This window comes from Malaya genurostris, chromosome 3 (assembly GCF_030247185.1).
Source record: "Malaya genurostris strain Urasoe2022 chromosome 3, Malgen_1.1, whole genome shotgun sequence".
Lineage (NCBI taxonomy): Eukaryota > Metazoa > Arthropoda > Insecta > Diptera > Culicidae > Malaya > Malaya genurostris.
Window position 1 is genome coordinate 43,536,404 of NC_080572.1, and position 23,726 is coordinate 43,560,129.

At 35.8% G+C, this 23,726-nt stretch overlaps 1 protein-coding gene across 1 annotated transcript in view; it reads left to right on the top strand.

Moving 5' to 3' along the window:
- Positions 1 to 4,198: 4,198 nt before the first annotated feature.
- The window catches only part of LOC131439619 (ral guanine nucleotide dissociation stimulator-like 1), a 112,433-nt gene continuing 92,905 nt past the window's right edge, over positions 4,199 to 23,726 (top strand). The window contains exons 1-2 of the mRNA XM_058610868.1: positions 4,199 to 5,438; positions 22,670 to 23,559. Of these exons, the coding sequence (XP_058466851.1) occupies positions 23,482 to 23,559 (78 nt within the window). The 5' untranslated portion in view covers positions 4,199 to 5,438; positions 22,670 to 23,481. The remainder of the gene's footprint in view (positions 5,439 to 22,669; positions 23,560 to 23,726) is intronic.

Consider the following 23,726-nt stretch of genomic DNA (forward strand, 5'->3'; position numbering starts at 1 on the left):
ATCGTAAAGATATCAAAAGAACGTTGTTGCTTTCATATTTCAAGAGCATTTAACCATGAGAAAGCTTTGTCCAAAGTGGATGTCGCGTTCGCTCACTATTGACCAAAAACGAGTGGCAAAACTATATGAATTGAACTTCGAATTACTCCCACATCCACCGTATTCGCCAGATTTGGCTCCCAGCGATAACTGGCGTTTGGCAGACCTAGAAAAAATTTTCGCCGGTAAGAAATTTCGCACGAATGGAGAGATTATCACTGAAACTGAGGCCTATTTTGAGGCGAAAGATAAATCGTTCTACAAAAGTGGTATTGAAATGAAAGAGCGGCGCTGGAGCAAAATTTTGTCGCGACGCGTTGCTCTTGAGAAGCAACGCTTAATTATCGTGACGAGCCCCCCGAACATACGTCCACTTAACACGACATAGCAGGCGAACTAAACATGCTAGAGCGACGGTAAATATATCAATGGTGAGAAGGAAAATGCTGGGGAAAAGGAGAAATATTTCGAGATCACAAGTTTACCACAAACGCGACAATAAAATCTGTAATTTTACATTGTATAGCAATGTACAGGTCATATGTTAAAAAAAAAGAGGATACAATAAAACAAAATATCTAAGAATCTGCTCGGTTTTGGCTTAATGAATTTGCAAACTCGAAATTCATAAGAATATTTAAGAAGTATTTCTGTGATTTATAATAACGTATCGTCAACTCATAAAGTTGTAGTGTATTGTTATGAATAGCCAAATTTTTACTACTCGTATTGTTTATGGGAATTACCATGTATCTGAGTATTAAAGAGTTTTTAAGCTATTACATAGATGTATTGTCGACCACAACAAGTATCACACTTAGCATTCACATCTCTCGCTTATGAACCGAATGAGCAGTACACAGCTCATACCAAAAATCTTGATATGTAACAAAGTATGAAAAATTTCGCTATAGGCGAGGAAATCAATCAGAAGAGCATTTTGGGTATAAATCGAATGACTAAATTAACCGTCTTAATCAACATGCACAAATATGTCTCCCTCATATTAGTCAAAAATACTCATGATTTATAACCATCCATGGTTAGTGCCTGCTTTACTATCGAACAAAACGTGTCGTAAGCCCGCAGCACTTAATCACTGTAAATATTCCATATTTGTATGTGTCGGTTTCGCACGATACGCTTAGTGCGTTTAAATACGTTCAATTCATACGTTTTGAATATTGCACGCCTTATTTAGGTACCGAATTTCACCATTAGGCCTAATGACAGGTGGTCGCGTATAGATTTTGAATCGACCACGTGACTCCCTCAATTCCCTTTGCGTCTATGTGTTTAGGACAATCATTGAGGTCGATATAATTTCTTTTCTCTTCTTTCCATTTCGCTACCAGGAAACTTAAGCGGATAAAATGGCGGACGCATCGAAACTGACTTTCACAGAAAAATATAAGATTCAATTATTATCGCGATAACATGTATGTTTTTGGAACTAATCGTATCTAAACTGTATTATCTATACGCAGAGAAAAATATTGTAAAAGTAATTAAATTTTGGTTTCTCGCAACGATTTGTTTTATTGAAATAGTGACAAAAGAAAATTTGGTTTAATATAGCAAATATTGTTGCTTGAAACTACAAAAGTAGATGTTTGATTTGTCTCAGTGAATTAGTTTATTCCAATAAATATTTTGTTCAAAATAACAAATATTTGACTTGTGCATTCCTGTCAGTTTCTTAACAAACAATTCCATAGTAAATTCAACTTGCCAAATCAGTTTACAATGAACTAACTTTAAATGAAGGTAATCTTTATAGTGCTTTGAATTTAAGAACTTGGCAGTTGAAATGATGAATGATAAGATAAAAACCTAAAATGATAAGATATAAACCTAAAATGATTATTATTTCTACTTACGTTTTTTGTTTCTTAAAATCTTTTTTTATGTTGTAGTGAGAAGTGAAATGATTTCTTTAAAAATAATTTGGAGGATTATTTTTGATACATTTTTTGTCGATTTATTTTATTTTAGCAATTCTAATTACTTACTTGATGAAATTATAATTATTTCCAAACCACAATCATGGCGCGATACCCTTGCAGATCGGTTAAAATAAAGATATCCTGCAACATTTTTTTGTAAAGAAAACGTGTTATGTAATATTATGAGGTTTCTAATATTACTGATCAATACTTATGCTTGGATTGTTGAAATGCTCCACGAAAAAGAAATGAGCAGATAAAATTTCATTTCACACAAACAAACTATTTTGTTTGTTCACGGTTGAAAAAATTTCTCTGGATTTCAACAATAAACTGTGTTGTATCATTATACAAATTAGATCATAGATGAAAGAAATCAATTTTTTTTTAAACATAAAGGTAAATTAGAATTGAATCAACAAAAATTTTATCAATAAAATCAACTCAACTTTTGTTGATAAGCAACAAATTGATAGTTTATTTCAACAATAAAATCAGCTGGAACACCATTTTTTTCGTTTGGTTAGACCAAAATGTAAATTCACATCAAACAGAGACAACATTGTTGGTGTTGAAAGGGGAAATTGGTTTGAAACAATCATATTCTAGATAGAAATTAACAAAAATCAAATTTAAAAATCTACTAACTGTTTTGTTCTTTCAAATAAGCTTCATTTTTCTGCGTGTAGACTTTGTCATGGTGGCAATATGATATAAACCTTAAAAGTGATGATTAGCGATGAACAAATAGAGGTATGCCATTCCAAGCGTTATAGTTTTCAGCAGTTCCTCAGTCAGAAAAAGCGGTACACTAGCGGTAAGCTCAATGAATCATTCTGGAAATTTCACAGAATATTCTCAACTAAATTTTGATGACATTGTCAGGTGGATTTTTCGATATTCATAACCGTTTCCAAGAGAAGTAAATTTGAAACGGGAAAATAGTAAAAACGTTACGTATTTTACGTACTGTCCTCAGCTCTTAATACTCGTTCAAACGAAACATTTTAGAAAACTTCAACTTATGTTATTTTTTGATGTTTAATGCTACTGAAAATTTCATCATAAATTGCTGAACATATTTCTGATGCTGTGGAGAAAAAATTTTGTTGCTGCGTTAAATACAACAAGACCTATTCACGATTATGTTCTACCCATTCTTATACATGGCAAATTAAAAAAAATCGTATCCACGATAAAATGAATTTGAACACAGGACAATGTTGGTCCAAATGTTGTACAGAACTTTATGAGTAGTGTTAAGAAGAAGGTTCTAGCATTAGCATGATATTGAAACTGAATAAAACGAACATGAAAAAGTTAAATAATATATTTGATTTGATTTTCTGAAAGTTTGAAGATGATCGGTTGAATGGATGAATTTTGCCGAATATTTTCTTGTGATGCAATTCATACACCCTTTAAGTTCATCGGTGGAAAACAATCGATAGAAGTGAATGAAAAAATAAAAGTATTCCAAGAAGAAATTTTAAATAATGGATAACAATATTTTTGCACAAATTTCGGATTAGAGTTGACATTTGATCGTAAACTCGGTTCCATATGATACATAATTATGTTACTCAACTGAAGTAGTAATTTCAAGTCAAACCTTTAGACTTTTCTTTGGATAAAATGTGCTTGAAGGAGTATTTCTGCTCTATTTAAATAAAGTGTAAGAAACAAAGGACAAAAGGAGTGGGAGAGTAAACTTAAAATCGGTTGTAGCTCGTTTCCACCGTTACCTCAAGTACGCATTTTTACACATATGATCATAGTAATCTGCATATGGGGTTTTTCTATGCTACTTGATGTGACTCTGTAGTCTAATTACTGCTTGAAACAGTTATACTTCTCTTTCAAATGAAATGCTCATCTTGTAGATCTGTTATCTGTGTTTCAACAAGAGAATTATAAACACCCTTCATGTCAATTTAGTATGACTTCAGGCGCAATCGAAACAGTGCGGTTTACCCTACTCACAACTACAAACCTACGTTCACCTGTATGAAGCTGCAGTAACTAATGGACGGAATGAAATCAACATCTCCTCTCTCCCTTTGTGTATCTACCTGTTGCATCGCATGATCATTCGATTGCTGTTCTCCCTCATTCCAGCAGTCTCGGTTGTATTGAGCTCGCGTTCGGATCGTAGGTTGGGTTTCATTGATCGTACCTAGTATCGTTTTTTTGTTCGTTTGTCATTCACAGATCGTATTCTGTTCGATTTGCGCTGTTCGTCGCGGAAGAAATTCAAATAATTGTCTATTTAGAGCAAATATAGTCGAATCGACAATTTTTGGTTGTAGAAAAAACGGAAAATAATTTCACTTCAACTGGATGCTGGAAAGTTGCTGATGCGATCTGCTGTGGAGACAAATGAAAAATCGAAAGTGTCTCGTATCCAGCAGATACCACGTTGAGAGCGGATGGGATTGAACCAGTGCGTGACGTTTGCGTAAAATCAAAACAAAAGTCACGATGTTACCTGGCTGTGTGAAATGCCAATAATATTTACTGTTCTTAAACTGCAAACTAACGGATGATGAAGGAGAAGAGCAAGCCAAGTATGGGAAAACCAAAATGTTGTAACTTTTAACAATCGCAAAGTTGAAATGGAAATAGAATAATTCGGTTTGCCCGAGTCTTGGTCTACGCGTGAAACGAACCGTTTCGCGCTAGTGTTGGTGCTGGAGATTCATGACTATCTCGCGAAGTTCCGTGAGACGGGAACGAGTTGCATCTGTGGACGTGAATGAATATCGTCAGGTACGGCGAGCTGCAAAATTTTAAATTGTTTTTGTTTATGCAGAGTAATGTAATATTTTTTCGCATAAAAATTCAGCATAGATCGAACAGTTTATCAGCGATTCAAGTTCCAACCGCCCCAACTGTGCGATCAATCGTCGCGGGCCTTGGAGGTTTACTTCCCTTTCATGGTTGGAAGGTTCCGAGCAGTGAATAAAAATATATTTTTTTACCATTGCTGGCCATGGTGCAACAATTTATTACAAATCCTAGTGACGTGGGTGTGCGGTAGTGCTGTACTGTGGTGTTTGCTGTGATTGTGTGCGCCCGAAGCGTGGAATGTTGAATTTTTTGCAACAACCGTGAAGAAACAGGAGGTGCAAGAAAATGTCAAAATGAAAGTTGTTTCCATTCCAGTTGCATGATTGTGTTTGTGTTGTGACTTACGATTTGGAAACAAAAGCTGCTAACCCCATCGCCTCCCAGATTGCTAGTCCGACTGGTTGGCTGGCTGGCTGGGTGGGTGCCACAGGGGCCCTAAGACAGTCGATTTCGACGACCGGAATGCGAGGAACCTCGGTGCGGATTTTTGCCTAAACGGCCATTGGATGCGATTTGTTTGCGCATGAAGGCACGCATAATTTTCGATGTGCGAGTACGAGGCACTAATTGAAGCGGTTGAAGAGCTGGGCAAACTGGGTGGAGGTAAGTGATTCGATTTGGGCCGTTTAGAAACGTAGGAGATTATGTAAAGTCGATGAGACTTGTTGGTGAGTTGAATCGATTGCAGAAACAAATCTGTCGCGGTTTGCCCCCGCCCTGTCGCTTTGATACGATTTGGGGTCGATCATTTAATAGATTTCATAACCAGTGGGTTTTCTGCTTCAGTTTAATTGCATATTTAACGGAACCGGAAGGTAAACATTTATACTTTTTGATTTTACTGGTACTATCTGACTGTCTAGCAGTCGAAATTCTCATTTGGGTTCTAAAGTGATGATGATTTCAAACATCGTTTCAAAAAATGTGTTATGGTTCTAGATAATAAAGAGTATTGCAAAACCCGTTTTTTATGTTCAAAAGTTCAAATTTCTTTTATGTGTTAAGGAAATCTTATTTCATTATTATTTCAGAATCCATCAGAATGAAATAACAGTTTGCAAAGACTGATCAGCTTTTGAAAATGGTTATTCACTATTGGAGACATTTCGTCTCTCGGTAGAATAATTTCTTCCTTAAGTACAGGGCTCAGAAATCGAATCCTGATAAGTTAATAATAAACCTGAAATGTTGTGCTGACATTGGCAAATACACATCACTCTTACTTTTTCTCTTCATCATTCATATCACTCCAGACCTTGGATCAAATCAAATGGAACTGATTTATAAGTTTAGACCTTGTTGAGGTAACAGGATGTATAAAATTCACGTCTTGTCTCGATCTGTCTAAATTTACAAGCTCTCGGCCTCGCTCCGCCGAGCCACTACAGTAGGGATGGTACTCGGAAGGCAAAGTGTCGATACCTAGGGTATCGGGATACCAAAGTTCTGGGCATCGATACAAGGTATTAAAAGGCAATAAAGTATCGATACCTGTAAGTATCAATTGATACTTGCGCAGCAATAATTTCGAAATAAAATAAAATTGTCGATTGTGGCGTTATTTTATGATGTACAGTTTTCAAACAGCAAAAAAACCTTTTTTAATCCACCTAGTGGTGTAATGATGCCTTTCTCATATTACTTATGTTTTTTATCACTAGAAGATTTTGTCAATATATTCTTTTTTAAACTTGAATAAAATAAAAAAAATCCTTTGGTGTAAACTACCATCACCTTTTCAATTTGTAAACAGCTATGTCAAGTTAATCGCCCTTATTCTGAATAACGACGTATTGGTTTTTCGATCGAATATGGTTCGGTCGAATCTTAGGTACCTTTGATTTTGCTAGCGTTATTAGGAATATTAATGAAATATGATCGAAAAAACGATACGTCGTTATTCAGAATAAGGGTGAATATAGATTTAAATGTGGCAACCCTGCACGCTATACGAAGTTGAACAAAGTACTCTTGCTGGGTGCGTTTTCTTCTTCTTCCGTACCAGCACGTACCGATGTGCACCGATTTCGCATTATTTTGTATGGCAGTTTGAAAGTTTTAATACTCATTGCCCTAAAATTTCGGAACCGGAAGTCGGATCTAGATGAAATTGCACAGTGTCTTCGAAGACACTTGCACAGAGCTTCAATTTGAATCATAATTTGTGAAAATCGGTTTAACCGTTGCTGTAAAATCGAAGTAAGTTACGTTTTTGAAGCTTTTCATTTCTATTATCGATGCGTTCGGAAGCGTAAACCGGTAGTAGTCCCAAAGTAGATTTATATATCCACCAACTAACAAGATCTGCCAACTAGATGAAATCACCAGTAAAGTACTCACGGAAACTTTTACCTATCGCACTGTAATACCGGAACCGAAAGTCAGATCTGAATAAACTTTTTGGAGACTTTTCAAAGAGTTTCAAGACCTTTCATTTGCATCTTAGTTTGTAAAAATCGATTAAGAAATTTCCAAAAAAAATGAATGCGCATTATCTCATAGATTTGCACATATTACCTTGTAAATCCGGAACCGGAAGTTAAATTTTAATAGCGATCTACGGGACAGTAAGACCTTTCATTTGAATCCGAGTTTGTGAAAATCGGTTCCTCAGTCTCTGAGAAAATCGAGTGACCTTATTTGTCACATACACACATACATACATACACACATACACACACAGCCATTTGCTCAGTTCGTCGAGCTTAGTCGAATAGTACATGACATTCGGCCTTCCGGGCTCCGGTTCAAAAGTCGGTTTTCATTGTGATTGTATAGCCTTTCTATATGAGAAAGACAAAAAGAATTGTAACAATCTCAACGTGATTATTAAACGAGGTTAAAAAAATTAGACGTACTGAACATCAAATGTAATAATTTTCTGTTTTTCAAGTAATATTGCAGATAAATCACACGTTTTTAAATTGAAACAACGCATTGAGTACTTTACATCGCCTTAACTGAATACTGTATATGATTCTGATATGAAATTATGCATCTTTTCATGTAATATTAAAACCTTTAGAATGGCACCAATACATTTGTGATATTACATCAAAATTGCTGCAAATCACTTTTCACTACTGATGTATAACGATTACGATATAATATCACAACAATCTTGGTGTCGTTCTAATGATTATAATATTACACGAGAAGATGCATAATTTAATATCAGAATCATATACTGTATTCAGTTAAGGTGGTGTAATGTATTCAATACGTTGTTTCGATGTAATCACGTGAAAATTATTACATTTGATGCAGGGGTGGAAATAAGCAAATTTTTTGATTCACAGTAAATAAAATTAGTCAGTATTATCCTTTCATATGACATATTTATTGTAGATATTATAATGAATTTTGAAACAAATTATTTTTGAAACGTGAAATTTTGGTTTTACTTAAAATTTAAAAATGTCTTCATCGTTATCAGTATCACTGTCTGATTCGGAATCAACATTTCAACAAAGTTAAGCTTGTTTTAATGCTACTCTGTGTCCATTAAACAGGTTTGAAATTCTAATGGTTCTATATCACCGGAGTGACATATAATGGCATATGTGACGTAAATGTCAAAGCTGATTATCAGTCAATTTTATCAGATATGGATTATCCGATATCAACAATTTTGGCCTCGTTGGGTGAGTTTATTTCGTCGGTCGCATCGAAATTCCATGCATCGTGATGTATTTGAAATTTATTCAGCAATACCGTCGTGGTGGAGTAATATCATCAATATAAACAGCTAATAATATTAACATACATGCTGCAATGAATAATAATTATAATAATAAGAAAAACATATCCAATCTTTGTGCGTGCTATGCAGTTGATTAATATTATCCTATTTAGCTTGAATATCATACACAGGAGTAACAGGAGTGCAGGATTTTGCTACGCCAATTCAAACGCACTTTCAATCTTTGAATCTAAGTTCGTGAAAATCGACCGATACCAGTTCCATTTCGGAGGTACAGACCACAATAATTTTAATTTTTCACATCGTGATTCAAATGACGCGACAACAAAAAAAAAATGTTTTCTTCGGCCCAATACACATATTCTAGTTAACATGAATTGACATGAATGAAACATTTATTTTTAAAACTTTTTATCAGAAAATCCCTGTGTGTGATACTGTTTGAAACATAACAGATTTCAAAAAGTGATTAAGCGTAATATGAATAGCTAATAAGTCAAACTTATTGTCGAAACCCTTGTACTTTCAGAGCAAATGTGTTGATTTTTGCATGGAAACTTTCTAAGCATTTTGAATGTTATGTATTTTATCTAACAGATTCAAAATTATTAACAATTGTGCTGTACGCCAAGGAAAGTAATTAAACAAGTCTCATAAAACACAACTGCCAAAACATGTAGGGTTCAATATTCTTACAAAATTGTATAAATGTTATTAAACTTGAGCACTCGTACCTAGTTCTTGGCTAAATGCGCCAAGGGCGAACAAAGCGTTGTAAGCGAGAGTGTTCTGTTACCGGCACCCTTTTCTTTTTAGCTCATAACTTCTAACTTAGTGCACATTATGCGGACATCTATACATAAATGAAAAGCTAAAGTCCCTGGCTAACAACTGATCAAGAAACTAAGTTGATTGAAATTTTATTGAAAAAAAAATTGTTATCATTTTAATAGAGCGATAAATTTTGGCCATTTTAAAAAAGGTGTTCGATTACCGGCACTCCAAGAAATTTCGCTAAAAATGGAAAAATATAAGTAAAGACTGCAGCTATTCAAAGAAAAAACAGAACAAACATTCTTTTTGGAAGCGTTGTTGACAAAAGTCTTCATTGTCTGATTGTTACTTCGCCTTGGCTCTCTTGGTCGAATATTTGGATGGTGGCGCCTTTGGTATTAATTTGGCCGGTCTTCAACGTTCTGTCTTAGCCGGAGCATCTGCTGTTTGAGCAGCTAGATGTTTGTCTTGACAGCAGCCTGCATATCACTGACAATTTTTTACGATTTGTCGAAAAAAAATGGGGCGGCGGTAACCAAAATTGGTAGACATTTTGAAAATTACAAACAAAATCTTTGGTTGCGAAAATTTTCATAGTATCCGGTATTAAATCACGAAATAGATCTATTTCACCTCATAAATATTCAATCCACTCGCCGTTCCGATTGATGCTCTTCAATTTATGATATTCTAAAATAAGTCAGAAAAAACTTTTGTGTTGATATTCACGTAATTAAAATTTATTTTGAACGCATCAAAAAGTACAAGTGACTGTTTGCTTCGTAATTCGGCACAAAAAGAACGTGCTGCTATTACACACACACATGACATTTGTTGGATTGACGCTATCTGGTTTCTGTCAAAAGTTAAGGTGGGGTGCCGGCAACCGAACACCTTCCCCTACATTTATTTCTGCCGCGGTACGTAAAGGCGCGAACGAGTTTTTTGTGAGAGCAGCTAAAGTTTTTCGCCTGCGCATGGTTGTCTTCTGAGAATGAGAACAAATTTGTCTCAGCACAATAAAAAGAGCGCATAAGGTCTGCTGCTACTCAGTGTAATATACAATTCCCGCAATTTAAAAAAATAATCTCAATTTTAGTTTTGTTACCCAATTTTTTAATTCACAGTGTTCGGTTTTTTGATTCACAATCCGAAATCTTGATTCACATTCTCGTGCGCAAAATGAGCTTATTTCCATCTCTGATTTGATGTTCAGTACGTCTAAATTTTTTTTCACATCAATTGATAATCACATAGAGACTGTTACAATTCTTTTTTTGTTGTGCATAAATTTCTTGTGCCACCAGTATACGCATATTCTTTGCCATATATCGCGCTTCGCCTTTCGCGACGTTTGGTCCATGTCAAAGAATTTCCGTACGCCACTTTGTGTTGATTTTACTATATTATCAACATTCCTATTACTATTATTCCAGTGCTATAAGGCGCACTGAAAGAGAGTGCAATGAGTGTGAAAAATTGAAATGATTGAATCCTCTGAGAGTATGACCTTTATGGGTATGTTTTGTTGATGGTTTTCTCTCAGTCTCTTTCAGCGCATACCTATACATGCGCGAGCTTGGCGCTTCGCCTAACCCAAAGAAATAAAAATGTTCTATTGGGGACGAGTATAGCGTTATACCTTTCACGCAGACCAACTGGGTTCGATTCTCAACCCCGCACATAGGATTAGAAAGTTTTTCTGGCCCGAAGATGCGAATGACCCTAAGGTTAAAACCTGCGAGAAATGCATCGACTTACTCATCACGCTGTAACCGTCTCCGAGCGTATTTTTCTAATTTCCTATTGTACCTCTTCATCCAACTGTGATTCAACTGTGGAGGATCTATAAGTTGTTCCTTTAGTTCCAAGCTCAAACTATACCTGACCCAATATTGCAGCAAATCACTACGATTCATCTACGGTCGCACTTGTACAGTACTTCAACCCAAACGACGTAAAAAATACCCAGTTTTTTCTTTGCCACGCGATTGCATAAGTTTTCGATGATTTCCAAAACACCCGAACACTCTAGACAGGCCAGCTGTGGAATGGATGACTTATGGAAGGGTAGCAGCATGACTGGAAAAAATGAATTACGCAAAACGCCGGATGAATTTAAACCCATCCATCGTGAAGTCGTGATTTAGCACATTGGAGATGGATCGAGATTTCACATTTTTGCTGATATTACGAGCGGATTTCTCGGTGGGAAAACGGACTGGTCTCCGGGCGGGTCTTGGGGTGAAATGCCACCAGCAAAATAATGATGCCCTCTTACGACTGCGTCCGGCTAGCAGCGCTCCAGGGCGGAGACCACAAGTTGCGGTTTTGCACGATCTATACCTGAAACGAGCGCAAACAAATGAAAACAGCATAAACTCTTAACGACATGTTGCAAAACTGTCCATCTTCGTAAGGGTTTGAAATGTAGTAGAAAAATGTCCGTGCGGTACCATGAGCTATGAAATTTTAAATGATTATGATTAGAGACGAATTGGTTAGAGTCGTTAATTTTCCGTACCTTCGGGCTGGGATAGGAGCGAGAATTGTATTCATAAATACTTTGAAAGTGTCATTCAAAGTCAGATTATATTAAAGCAAGCCGAAAATGGTACTCTTATGTTGACAAGTGATGTGTGCAAAACCGAAAGTTGACAATCGTGAACTGAATACTCAATACAGTGGTAAACCATAAGAAATACGTCCACGTTAGCTTTCTCCCTACTATCGACTGCCACGGTTGCATCGCACGACGTTTATGCTGGCAATTTTCGAGGTTCAAGTTAGCTGCCGTTTCGTGAAGGTACGTTTCAGCCAACTTCTGTCTAATAACTACCGCGATCAAGATTGCCGGTTCCGATGGGGGATAAACCGAAGGAAATAATTACATACCTACCCGGTACGGGTTCCAAGCTTTGCGAGTATGAACGAAACTAAAACGGATCGCTCCAAGAAGAAGGTCGACACCGGGCCGAACTCTATTTCATCTGACCTCTGGCAGGTCTGCGTTTTTGTTTTGTTTTCTCACCTCAGCATGGCGCGGCCGTGGAAACTCATCTCATCAGCATGTGAAATTCTCTTATTTGCATTGAAAACAAAATTGCAACATTAGGTTGTGAACGAGTTGGATGAGACATGAGAGAGATTGTATTCATTGTTCGCCTTGATAGGAACAAATATGAAATTGAGAAGGAAAAGCCGCCCAGAACAGAATGGACAGATGTATGCAGTTTGTTCTAGTGTACGGAAAATTGGATGTGAACCAGGAGCATGGCTGTGGTTGACAATGTAAAGGTTATTTTCATAATCCGTTAGTTTAATGGTTAGTGGAAAACCTTTTTAATCCACCTAGTGGTGTGATGATGCCTTTCTCATATTACTAATATTCTCAAAAACATCACTAAAAGATTCTGTCAAGTTTCTTTTTTTGAAATTTGAATAAAATCAAAAACTTTCTTCGGTATAAACTACCATCACCTTTTCAATTTGTAAACAGTTATGTCAAGTTAATAAAGATTTTAATGTGGCAAACCTGCACGCTATACAAAATTGAACAAAGCACGCGGGGGAGTTCTCTTCTTCTTCCGTACCAGCACGTACCGACGCGTACCGATTTTGCATCATTTTGTATAACAGTTTGAAAGTTTTGATACTCATTGCCCTATAATTTTTCGGAACCGGAAGTCGGATCTGAATGAAATTGCACAGTATCTTTTAAGACAATGAGAGCTCTAACTTGAATCATGATTTCTGAAAATCGGTTTAACTGTTGCAGAGAAACCGAAGTAAGTTCCGTAAAACCTTCAATTACAGTCTAAGTTTGTGAAAATCGGTACTTCCGGAATTGAGCATTGCACGGAACGACCGAAATTAGCTCTACGCCTAATTCGTATTACTGTTTTTGAATTAGTTGATTTTAACAACGAAATTTCCAAAATAACTATAAAATTATTAAAATTTAGAATTTACTGTGCTGAAAAAAATTCTTATTTTTAGAGAATGTGTTTAGTTGGCGAATATTCTGGACACAAACCAGCAATATTTCAATCCAACACGAAATTCTCATTGACAACTAATTTCGTTATTAAAATCAGAAACTTTGATTCTATTTATCTATCACCGTCATTACTGAAGGGCAGTAGTGTCAAAACAAAACAATCCATTAAAAAGCTAAAAGGGACAGTCTTGTTGAAACTGCTCGCAAATTGTTTAGATGTTTTTCGCATGTGTTACGATATATCCCTATATAAATTTCTAAACCGATATGTAAAAATTACGTAAACTGTTAGTGGAAAGTGTATTTATTCAGAATTTGTGCGCAGTTGAAGCGATTGTGGGTAATAATGTTTTTACGCGAAACAGTGAAGTGAGTTTCGAATGTTGCACTCTAATTGTACACGTCAAATGATGTTTTTTTGTATCTTTTCATTCCGGGCTACGCCGTCCGGTGTACTACTTGTATTCGGTTTTTGTTTACCGAGTGCTCAAAGTTTTCAGTGAGAGAGTCGATTTCGCGAAGTCGAATGAAGAAAACAGCGATTTAGAAGTAAAATTTTTCAAAAAGAAGTTTATGTTTCGCTTATGTCTTTTTCTCCAATACAACATCGTATTTATACCTGCAAATATAGAAAAGATAACCGCGACTGAAATTTTTTTCGGTAGTAGTGTGCCATCTAGTGGCTAGTAGTCATTACGGTGTTAACGAGCGCCATATAGCTGCTAATTGCAAAAACCAATTCAACCATTTATGTTGGTTGAAAACAACGTTTTATTTCTCTAACTCAACTAAAAAATTAGTTGAATGGATATAAAGCGTGCCTTAGCTAAGAAATGACAGCACGTTTAATTGGTGAATTCAACTAAAAAAAATAGCCATTTCAACAAATATTTTATTATTATTAAAAGAATTAGAATTAATAAATCTAATTTAGCAAAAGTAAGATTATTTTAGTTGTCTCAAAAAATAACTAACCAAAATCAGAAAATCAACTAATTTTTTCGCCAAAATGCTAATTTCGGTCTTTCCGTGTGGGAAACGGTATAGCTGATTTCGGTTCGCTTAGCCAGCAACTATCATAACCTATAAATTGTAATAGTTTGGAGCCATATTTAGAAGAAAAAAGAATGCTGCTTGTATTATCACTCTAAATGACGGACTGCAATTTCATACACCCTTAAAGGACTATTCACACATATCCGGTTCGGTTCAGTGCCGGCACGACACCGTGCACGGATACTGATATTATTTCATTCGTTTTCTATGCGCGCATTCACACCTATCCGGCGCCGTGGCGTTTCAGTGCAGCTAGCCTAGCTAGCAGTGTAGCGTCCGTCCGGCAAACTCAAATTCGTCGTCACCGATATTTTTTATTTTCACTGAGGCCCTTATTACCGTTCTCACTTCCACTTTCACATTCACTTCACTTACATGTCACTTCACTTGTTTCCACCTATTACCAGTATCACGTATAGTGAAGTGATCACTGTGGTGGAAAAAACTAATTTTTTCAACAAAATGTCGGTGGCATGATGTTTATTATGACATCAAGTTCATCCAAATAATTACTTTTGCCTTTGAAGCAACTTCCGTACTGTGGACCAAAACTCACTTCACTCGATTTTCACCGTGAAGTGATACCGATAATAAGGGTCACAATCACTTCACTTGGTTTTCACCGTGTAGTGGTACCGGTAATAAGGGCCTGAAGTCGGTATATCACTGCATTTGCTGTGCCGGAACGGAAACAACATGGAAACGGATCGGAAGGGTTCCGATAAAAAAAGAACACTGACGGCACACTGAAGGCACTTTCACTGAACCGTCACGGAACTGAAATGTGTGAATAATCCTTAACCCTGTATTTCCGGAACCGGATCCGGATGAAATTCTACAACAACTTATGGACAAATAAAACTTTTCGCTTGAATCGAAGCTAGTGAAAATGGCCCAGCCGGTTCTGAGAAATTGAAGTGATTTGCGGTTTGGAGAACCAATCAATTAACCCATTATAACGTAGCGTATGATATATAATACGCAAAATTTCCTACATTTTAATACATGTTTACTTTAGAAGTTTAATACCTTATGGCTTTACTAGAGCACGAGTTGATAGTTTACACTTCTAATTTCTTTGTATATTAAAATTGTTTTCAAGTGTCAACGTTTTATTAGTATTATAACCTAGCAAAGTTCACACATATGACCAAAGAAAAGTAAGTAACATATTCGTGTGAATCTTATGTTCGAAACCAAAAGTTAATACTTCCATCTTTTAATAAACCATTGCCAAAGATTCAAATTAGTTATTTCTGTAGCGAAGTTCCAAAAATATATGGTAAACAATAAAAAATTGTTGTGAACATTTGATCGTATGATATATCATACGGTGGGATAATGCAGCAGTCTTTTTTTCAAAGCGTATCGTTAACGCATAAACTCCAGCGTCAGAAGTTTCTGATTAGTTGAAGTCTTTCGAAAATCTCTTGCCAAATCAAATCCATTTTGTTATATTTTCTAAATGTGGAATATTCAAAAACATGGCAGCAAAAAATAATGATAAAGATAGGGACCCTTTAGTATTTGACGAACACATGAACATGGAGTAGAACGCCAACTTAGAAAAGGAAATATGAATACCTCTAAAACTTATTAAACATGGGAAAAACTATCAAATGAGCTTACGATACTCCCAAAAAATCGTACGAATATCTCAAATATCATACAGATACAAATAGTTAATCAATTTTTCTAAAAATGAAGAAATGGAAACATATGAAGTTATTTTTTATTTTCGATTACACAGGTTTTAAGCTTAAAGTCATTCACCACTTCGGCCCAGAAAAACCTTCTGACCCTGTGTGCGGGGGTGGGAATCGATCCCAGGTAGGCTGAATGAAAGGCTTCGGCGAATTGAGTTATTTATTGCAAATTAAAATACAATATACACAAATAATTATATTATCAATATCGATCCGCTAAAAACCGAAACGAAGGTATATTTTGGGCGAAACGCACCAAATATTTCGTTTTATATTGTGTCTTTATCTCCGATAGTACTTCTACCAGTACTATTTGAAAGACATTGAATCGTATATATAAATACCACTTTCAAAATTTGGACGTATCTCTTATATTTTTTTGCTATTGTATTATCCCAGCGTAGGATATAACATACATAGGATAATAATAATAGGTTTGGAAAAGATTTTTAATAGTGATTTGGTATTTCCCAACATCTTCAACACAAAATATGATGGTATCGATGATATCTGCTCATTTGGTTCAAATTTGGGAACCCCTGGGTTATGATGGGTTAACCAGGCTAGTGGAAAATAGTTTGCACGATTTTGCAGACACGGATAGACCGAATTCAGCATTTTGGCGAAAAAATTAGTTGATTTTCTGATTTTAGTTAGTTATTTTTTGAGACAACTAAAAAAATCTTACTTTTGCTAATTTAGATTTTCTATTTCTGATTCCCTTAATAATAATAAAATATTTGTTGAAATGGTTATTTTTTTAGTTGAATTCGCCAATTCAACGTGCTGTCATTTCTTAGCTAAGGCACACTTCATTTCCATTCAACTATTTTTTTAGTTGAATTAGAGAATTAAAACGTTGTTTTCAACCAACATAAATGGTTGAATTGGCTTCTGCAATTTGCAGCTATGTGGCGCACTGTCACCGAAAAAAACGTTAACACCGTAATGACTACTAGCCACTAGATGGCACACTACTACCGAAAAATATTTCAGTCGCGGTAGTCTTTTCTATATTGGCAGGTATAAATACGATGTTGTATTGGAGAAAAAGACATAAGCGAAACATAAACTACTTTTTGAAAATTTTTCTTCTAAATCGCTGCTTTCTTCATTCGACTTCGCGAAATCGACTCTCTCACTGAAAACTTTGAGCACTCGGAAAACAAAAACCGAACACAAGTAATACACCGGACGGCGTAGCCCGGAAGGTTGGAAGATTCAAAAAACATCATTTGACATATACAATTAGAGTGCAACATTCGAAACTCACTTCACTGTTCCGCGTAAAAACATTATTTCGCACAATCGCTTCAAATGCGCACAAATTCTGAATAAATACACTTCTCACTAAGAGTTTACGTCATTTTTACAAATCGAATCAGAAATTTATATATGGATATATCGTAACACATGCGAAAAATATCAAAACAATTTGCAAGCAGTTTCAGCAAGACTGTCCTTTTTAGCTTTTTAATGGATTGTTTTGCTTTGACACTTCTCATGAGTTTTTGGCTAATAAACTTGTTAATAAAACCAATTTCATTTTTGTTTTCTTTGTGCTGTCCTTCAGCGATGACGGTGATAGATAAATAGAATCAAATTTTCTGATTTTGATAACGAAATTAGTTGTCAATGAGAATTTCGTGTTGGATTGAAATATTGCTGGTTTGTGTCCAGAATATTCGCCAACTAAATACATTCTTTAAAAATAAGAGTTGTTTTAGCACAGTAAATTCTAAATTTTAACTAATTTTATAGTTATTTTGGAAATTTTGTTGTTGAAATCAACTAATTCAAAAACAGTAATACGAATTAGGCGCAGAGCTAATTTCGGTCGTTCCGTGGAGTCACGTATAGAAATACGCTTCAAAAATTGACATTTCTTTTATACCTAAGCTTGTAAAATATTGTCCAACAATCTTTGGGAAAATCGAATGACCTTTTTGGCATAAAAAATGCCTTCCTCTTCGCTATACGGGGCCGGGTGTCAATTAAAAGTTTCAAAAATAGTCGCGTAACCCTTTTTCGTCATAATTTTGAATATTAACAACTCAGTCATTTGTTGATGAATTGATATAATTTAACAACCAATCGATTCGGAAACTTTTAACTTAAACATATATGGCAACGTTCTTTTCAGTATTTCAATAGCATACTATTGAAAAAATGATTAGAATCGACCTATGTTTTCATCCACCAATCCCAGTTGTACAAATTTACGTCATTTTCTTGTTCGGTATAGGCTTTGCGTCATGCATAAAAACACCGTATCATTCTGCGTAGTGTGAAGAGGAATCTATAAATATATGCTGCAAATCATTTCTTGATTTCAGTTGATGCTTGACTGTGAATGAAACAAGTAGCTCGTGCAGTGAGGTGATGACTAGATTGTATATGCGATCGCGCGTTGGATTGTCGCTTTTGCTTACTCTTCACTGTACGAGGCTGGGTTTGAATTTAAAAATGCAAAACTAACCGCGTAACCTTTTTCTGTCATAATTTTGAACGCTTATAACTCAGTAATTTGTTGATGTATTTATATAATTTAACTACCAATCGATTCGGAAATATTTCACTTAAACTTATGAGGTAACGTCATTTAAATATTTCAATTGCATACCACTGAAAAAATGGTTTGAATTGACCTATGTTTTCACGAGCCAATAACAGTAGCAGCGCGTAAATGATGTCATCCTCCCCTTTGCGTAGTATGAACTAACGCACAAAAGGGAATCTATTTGGGCATATAAATACATTTCTGCTTTAGTTAACCCCATCAAATAAATATTATGAAAATAAATATTATGATTAAACATTAGTATGTAAAACAAGAGTAACTAAAACACCTAATATTAATAACGAATCGTATGAACAACAAAGATGAAAGGCCAAAGGGTCAAAACACTTGTACTGTAAAATGTTGATGTAATACACAAAAATAAGATTAATAAACAGATATTTATGCAAAAAAAAAAAAAAAAAAAATGTTAACCCCATGCTGTGAGCAAGCATGCCTCGTAGACCGATGTTTGAATAGTGAGTGGATGAAAGTCTCTTCCATTCGCTCGTTGGATACTCGCTTTTGCATTTGTGCTGTGTGTTCAGTATAGTATAGTAGTATTTTATTTTGGATCTCTGGTAACTATCATGCCAATTTAGAATTATCGGCGATAGATTTTTCGGATTTAATTTGCAGCGCTTGTTCCTCGATGATTTGTTGATGGGTTTTCCTCATTTAAATTATTCGAAAGCTTCAATATTGTACGCTTAAAAATGTTTTAATTTGTCAACGGATCGGTTGCATACTTAAATCTTTATTCCCTTACGAACAAAACGTTGGCGCGCAAATGGATTCAGTACAAAGTTGTATTATGATGATAATCATAGATACTTCTTTTTCATTAAATGTGACTAAACAAGTTGTTGTCTCACCAGGAATTAAACGTTTCAAAAGATTCAAAATTAAATTCTGAAACTTGTCTAAAAGCGGCCTTCTCGCTTTAGTAGTATAAATGAGTTCCACAGACTCACACATACAGGACTATTAGATGCAATATTATATAAAATCAAAGATAAACTCAAGATAAGCTTACCTGCGTAGAATTTGGTTAACTGCCAGTTTCAGTTCAATCATTATTTGCTTCAAAACAATAAGCATCTGATGGCTACACGCGATGTAACTATGACAATGTTCATTCATGTGTTACAAGTTACAATATGAACAAAATTTCGGAATTTTGTTGCGTATCCATTCCGTATATTCCTAATATGCCAAAGCGAAAATCAATGTACAGGGTCCGGCACTCGAAGTGTAACCAACTTCAGACCTTCGAGCCTGGCGTCAAGGTAAATGCGACATATTATCAGGAAAGTATTCTGGAGGTTGCTTTGAAGCCGTGGGCAGACAAACGTTTCGGTGGCAGACCATGGACGTTTCAGCAGGACTCGGCACCGTCTCACAAAGCTCGAGTGAACCAAGAATGGCTGAAAAACAACGTTCCGAACTTCATCACGTCCACACAATGGCTCTCGAATTCACCAGATGCGAATCCAATGGATTATTCTCTTTGGGCCATTTTGGAGAGCAAAGTCCGAACTAAATGATACACCAGTCTCGAGGCGCTGAAAAAAGTTATTGTCCGCGAGTGGGCCAAAATACACCTGCAAGTCACATTCGGGCAGCTTGCGATTCGTTTTTTGACCGTCTCAAGGCCATAGTCAAGGCAAATGGTGGTCATATCGAGCAAAAGTGAATTGATTCTGAATTTTGTATTATTTTTACACATTTTATACTTTGAATTAAGTAGAAGTAATTTTCCAAACTGAATTTATGGCCTTTTTAATTGGTTACACTTCGAGTGCCGGACCCTGTAAGTAACTAAATATTTTATGCGGACATGTTTGTTTCACATGTTTTCTTCCTCGTATTGTTGCCATATTATTTACCGACACTTTCCGAAGATTATCGACGATTTTGAAGAAGGATTAATAAAATTACACTATTACTGAGTTTACTGATACAACATTTTTCGTTAAAATTTCTAAAATCTTCTCTTGGATCGATTAACTGTTTATAAAATTAATAAGTTTGTACGTTTTTCGAAACTTGTCATCATAAAATAAAATCGTTTCATTTGTCCAGGTTTAAATTTTTAGGTTGTTTGTATCTAAAATTGAGCGTTCAAGTAACTTTGAATTCATCATAATTGACTTTAACTAGAAGCCGGACGTTATTCAAGAACTTAACGATGTAAAAATTTATGGAAAGGGAAAATTGAATAGAATCAATTATCAAGAAAGAATCTAATTGTCAATTTTATCATTCGCTAACAATCTAAGCGCTTAAACTAGAGCAAGTTTGTTATTAGTCGATTGAATAAGTTTTTAGTTTAGTATCATTATCATCTTTAATTTTTGTATTTATTATTGGGACCCTAGAAACGTTTCATTTTTAATGTTATTGTGCTCGGTCGTGTCTTGCATACAACCCTCTAATTTTTTTATTTTTTGGTACATTTTACGCCGTTACATCGGCACCAGAAGTTGGATGTGAATGAATATCAATAGCAGGCTATAGAACTGTAGGGCCTCTCATTTGAATTTATGTTAGGAATCGGTTAGGCGGTCTCTGCGAAAATCGAGAGTACTACACTTTTTTGCATATTTTACCCTGCTACTCCCGAACCGGTAGTTTGATCCGGATAAAATTCAATAGCAGCCTATGGGACTAAGAGACCTTCCATTTGGATCTAAGTTTGAGGAAATCGGTCTAGCCATCTCCGAAAATCACATACCAAACTGTCCGTGGAATTGACCTGTGACATTCTGGCATCGCTGCGGTAAAGTGAGTGCAGAACAGACGTCAGGAAAACTCGTTCACAGTATAGATTTTTCTATTAGGATTAGATTCACAAGCTGTTTGACGGTGTCACATTTGGAAATTTCTATCTTCATTGAGGTTTGCAGTAGGTTCAGTTGTTGTGGGAATTGGTCGATTCTACGAATAATTCACGATCTTCTGGTTAGGTTCCTGAGAATGAATTGTGTAAAAAGTGTGAATGATTAAATGAAAGCTTTTCAACTCTGCATTTGTCGGTCGTTCATCTTCCCACATTTTAATGAAGTTTTTTCTCATTTTCTTCATGCGCACCCTGAAGAAATCAACTCTAACACCACATTTGGCACTGAATTGTATTGTAGATTGCTTAGCTATTCACTGTAGTCACTTCGCTCTAGAAAGAAGAGAACTTGTTGACAGAAATAGGTCACATTACGAATACTGTTGTATTAAAATTGTTTCACATTTCGATCATAATTTTTTTTCCAACATGAATAAACATTGACATTGGTCATAAAATATCAACGTATCTAAAAACGATCACGTTTAATGTGTCATCTGATGAATTGAGTCTCTTCAGATTGATGCCGGCTGATGAATGATTAATAAATTTAGGGGTCATAAACTTACTAGTAATGTAAACTTGAGCAGCAGATCTCAAATCAGAAATATTTTTAACTTATTAGCAAAAATGAAATCGAATCTTCTAGTGGCATCTCACCGATCCGTGGCTTCATAAAACTTTCGCCCTGGAACTTACCCACACTCCATCTTTATATACGCGTCTTCTGAGAATACTGGGTTTGCTCTCTTTGTTATCAATTAGCGCTGTTGCCGATCGTTCCTGAAAGATGTTTATTCTTACTTCCGCACAATAGTTATCTGTTCAGGAAAACGCTTGACGATACTGTTTAAACATTATTAAGAATACTATTAGTTGTATCTAACTAACGATCTGCGGAATCAAAATAAGATACCATTTAAACATATATTTTATCCATGCAGCGATAAAGCTACATGTCTCTTTTTCACATTCCTTCTCTTTGTTTTGATACAACCGCGACCAGTAAATTCAATTTATTTTTTGTTATTTCATGCGGTTTCAACCACTTTAAATCGACTTACCGTTCTTCGTCACTCCATGCACAGAAATATTTTTTTCCAAACATTACCCTTTTTTCCCCGAATCGTGCCGTGACGGTGGAGCAAAAAATAAAAAATAACTAATTTTATTTTTATTGCTTTTTATTGCAGCATGAATCGATGACCTGGACCGCGCAGGATAGATCCAACAGATGGAGTCACCGGGTGTTTCACAAACCGCAAAACAACCAAAAAAATGGTTTACTGACTCGGTGTGTAGTGAAGTATGCGGTGCGTTTTTTTTTTCAAACATACGTGTTAAATTCCAAATCTATCTTTCACGTCGACTAGAACTCCCAGGCGTGCAAAGCTAGTGAGCCGATAGCCGAGAGACAAGATTGCATCTTGTATGTGCAGTGGTTGCTACGTTATTTCAATTCGGGGCCGACGAGAAAGTGTACTAATTGTGCGAAGGAGTTGGAAGAAATTCGAGAGACGTGTAAAAGTGAAATGATGGCTACTAGGAAAGGAGCGTTTTATCGGTGTGTTTTTCGATCATACCTCGCATGAATGCCAAGCAACAAATTGGCATAATAAATTAGAAGAACGGTATTTAAAATTTAAGCGGTGCGTTTTTATAATGATGAAGGACGGTCTTGTTTATGCAGCGTAATTATTGTATAATGCTGCGTTGTTCGTGTGCTCGTAGTCGGCTTTTCGGTGTGTTTGGTGAAAAGTGGAAAGTACGGTGCAACTGATTTATCAGATATTGCAATTATTAGCGAAACCATTTTCATGGTCAAAACCCTTAAAAATCAGGCTGTGTGAAGGGAAAATTATTGGTGGTGAAATTTTTTACGGTTACCAAAATACAATCCGTAGCCAGTTGTTTGTATGAGTGAACATCCGGAAGTGGGCATTATGGATTGCTATCATCGCTTGGAATTCAGCAACCGCTGCCGGAACACCATCGGGTTATCATAATGAGTAACGGAGCTGCGACCGCTGGAAGTGGCGCTGGTGTTGGTGGTGGATCAAACGGCATGGACGCGGAAAGTCTGGTATGTGAATAATCGTAAGATCAGTATGATTTCATTTGTTTAATCGGTAGTTAAGGCAGTGAGTGGGGAAAATGTGTTTTGAGCGAACAATCGTTTACTATGTTCAGGTTAGAATTTTCTTCTGTTGCTGTAATTGACTGTGAGTTTGATGAAATGAGTATAACAAA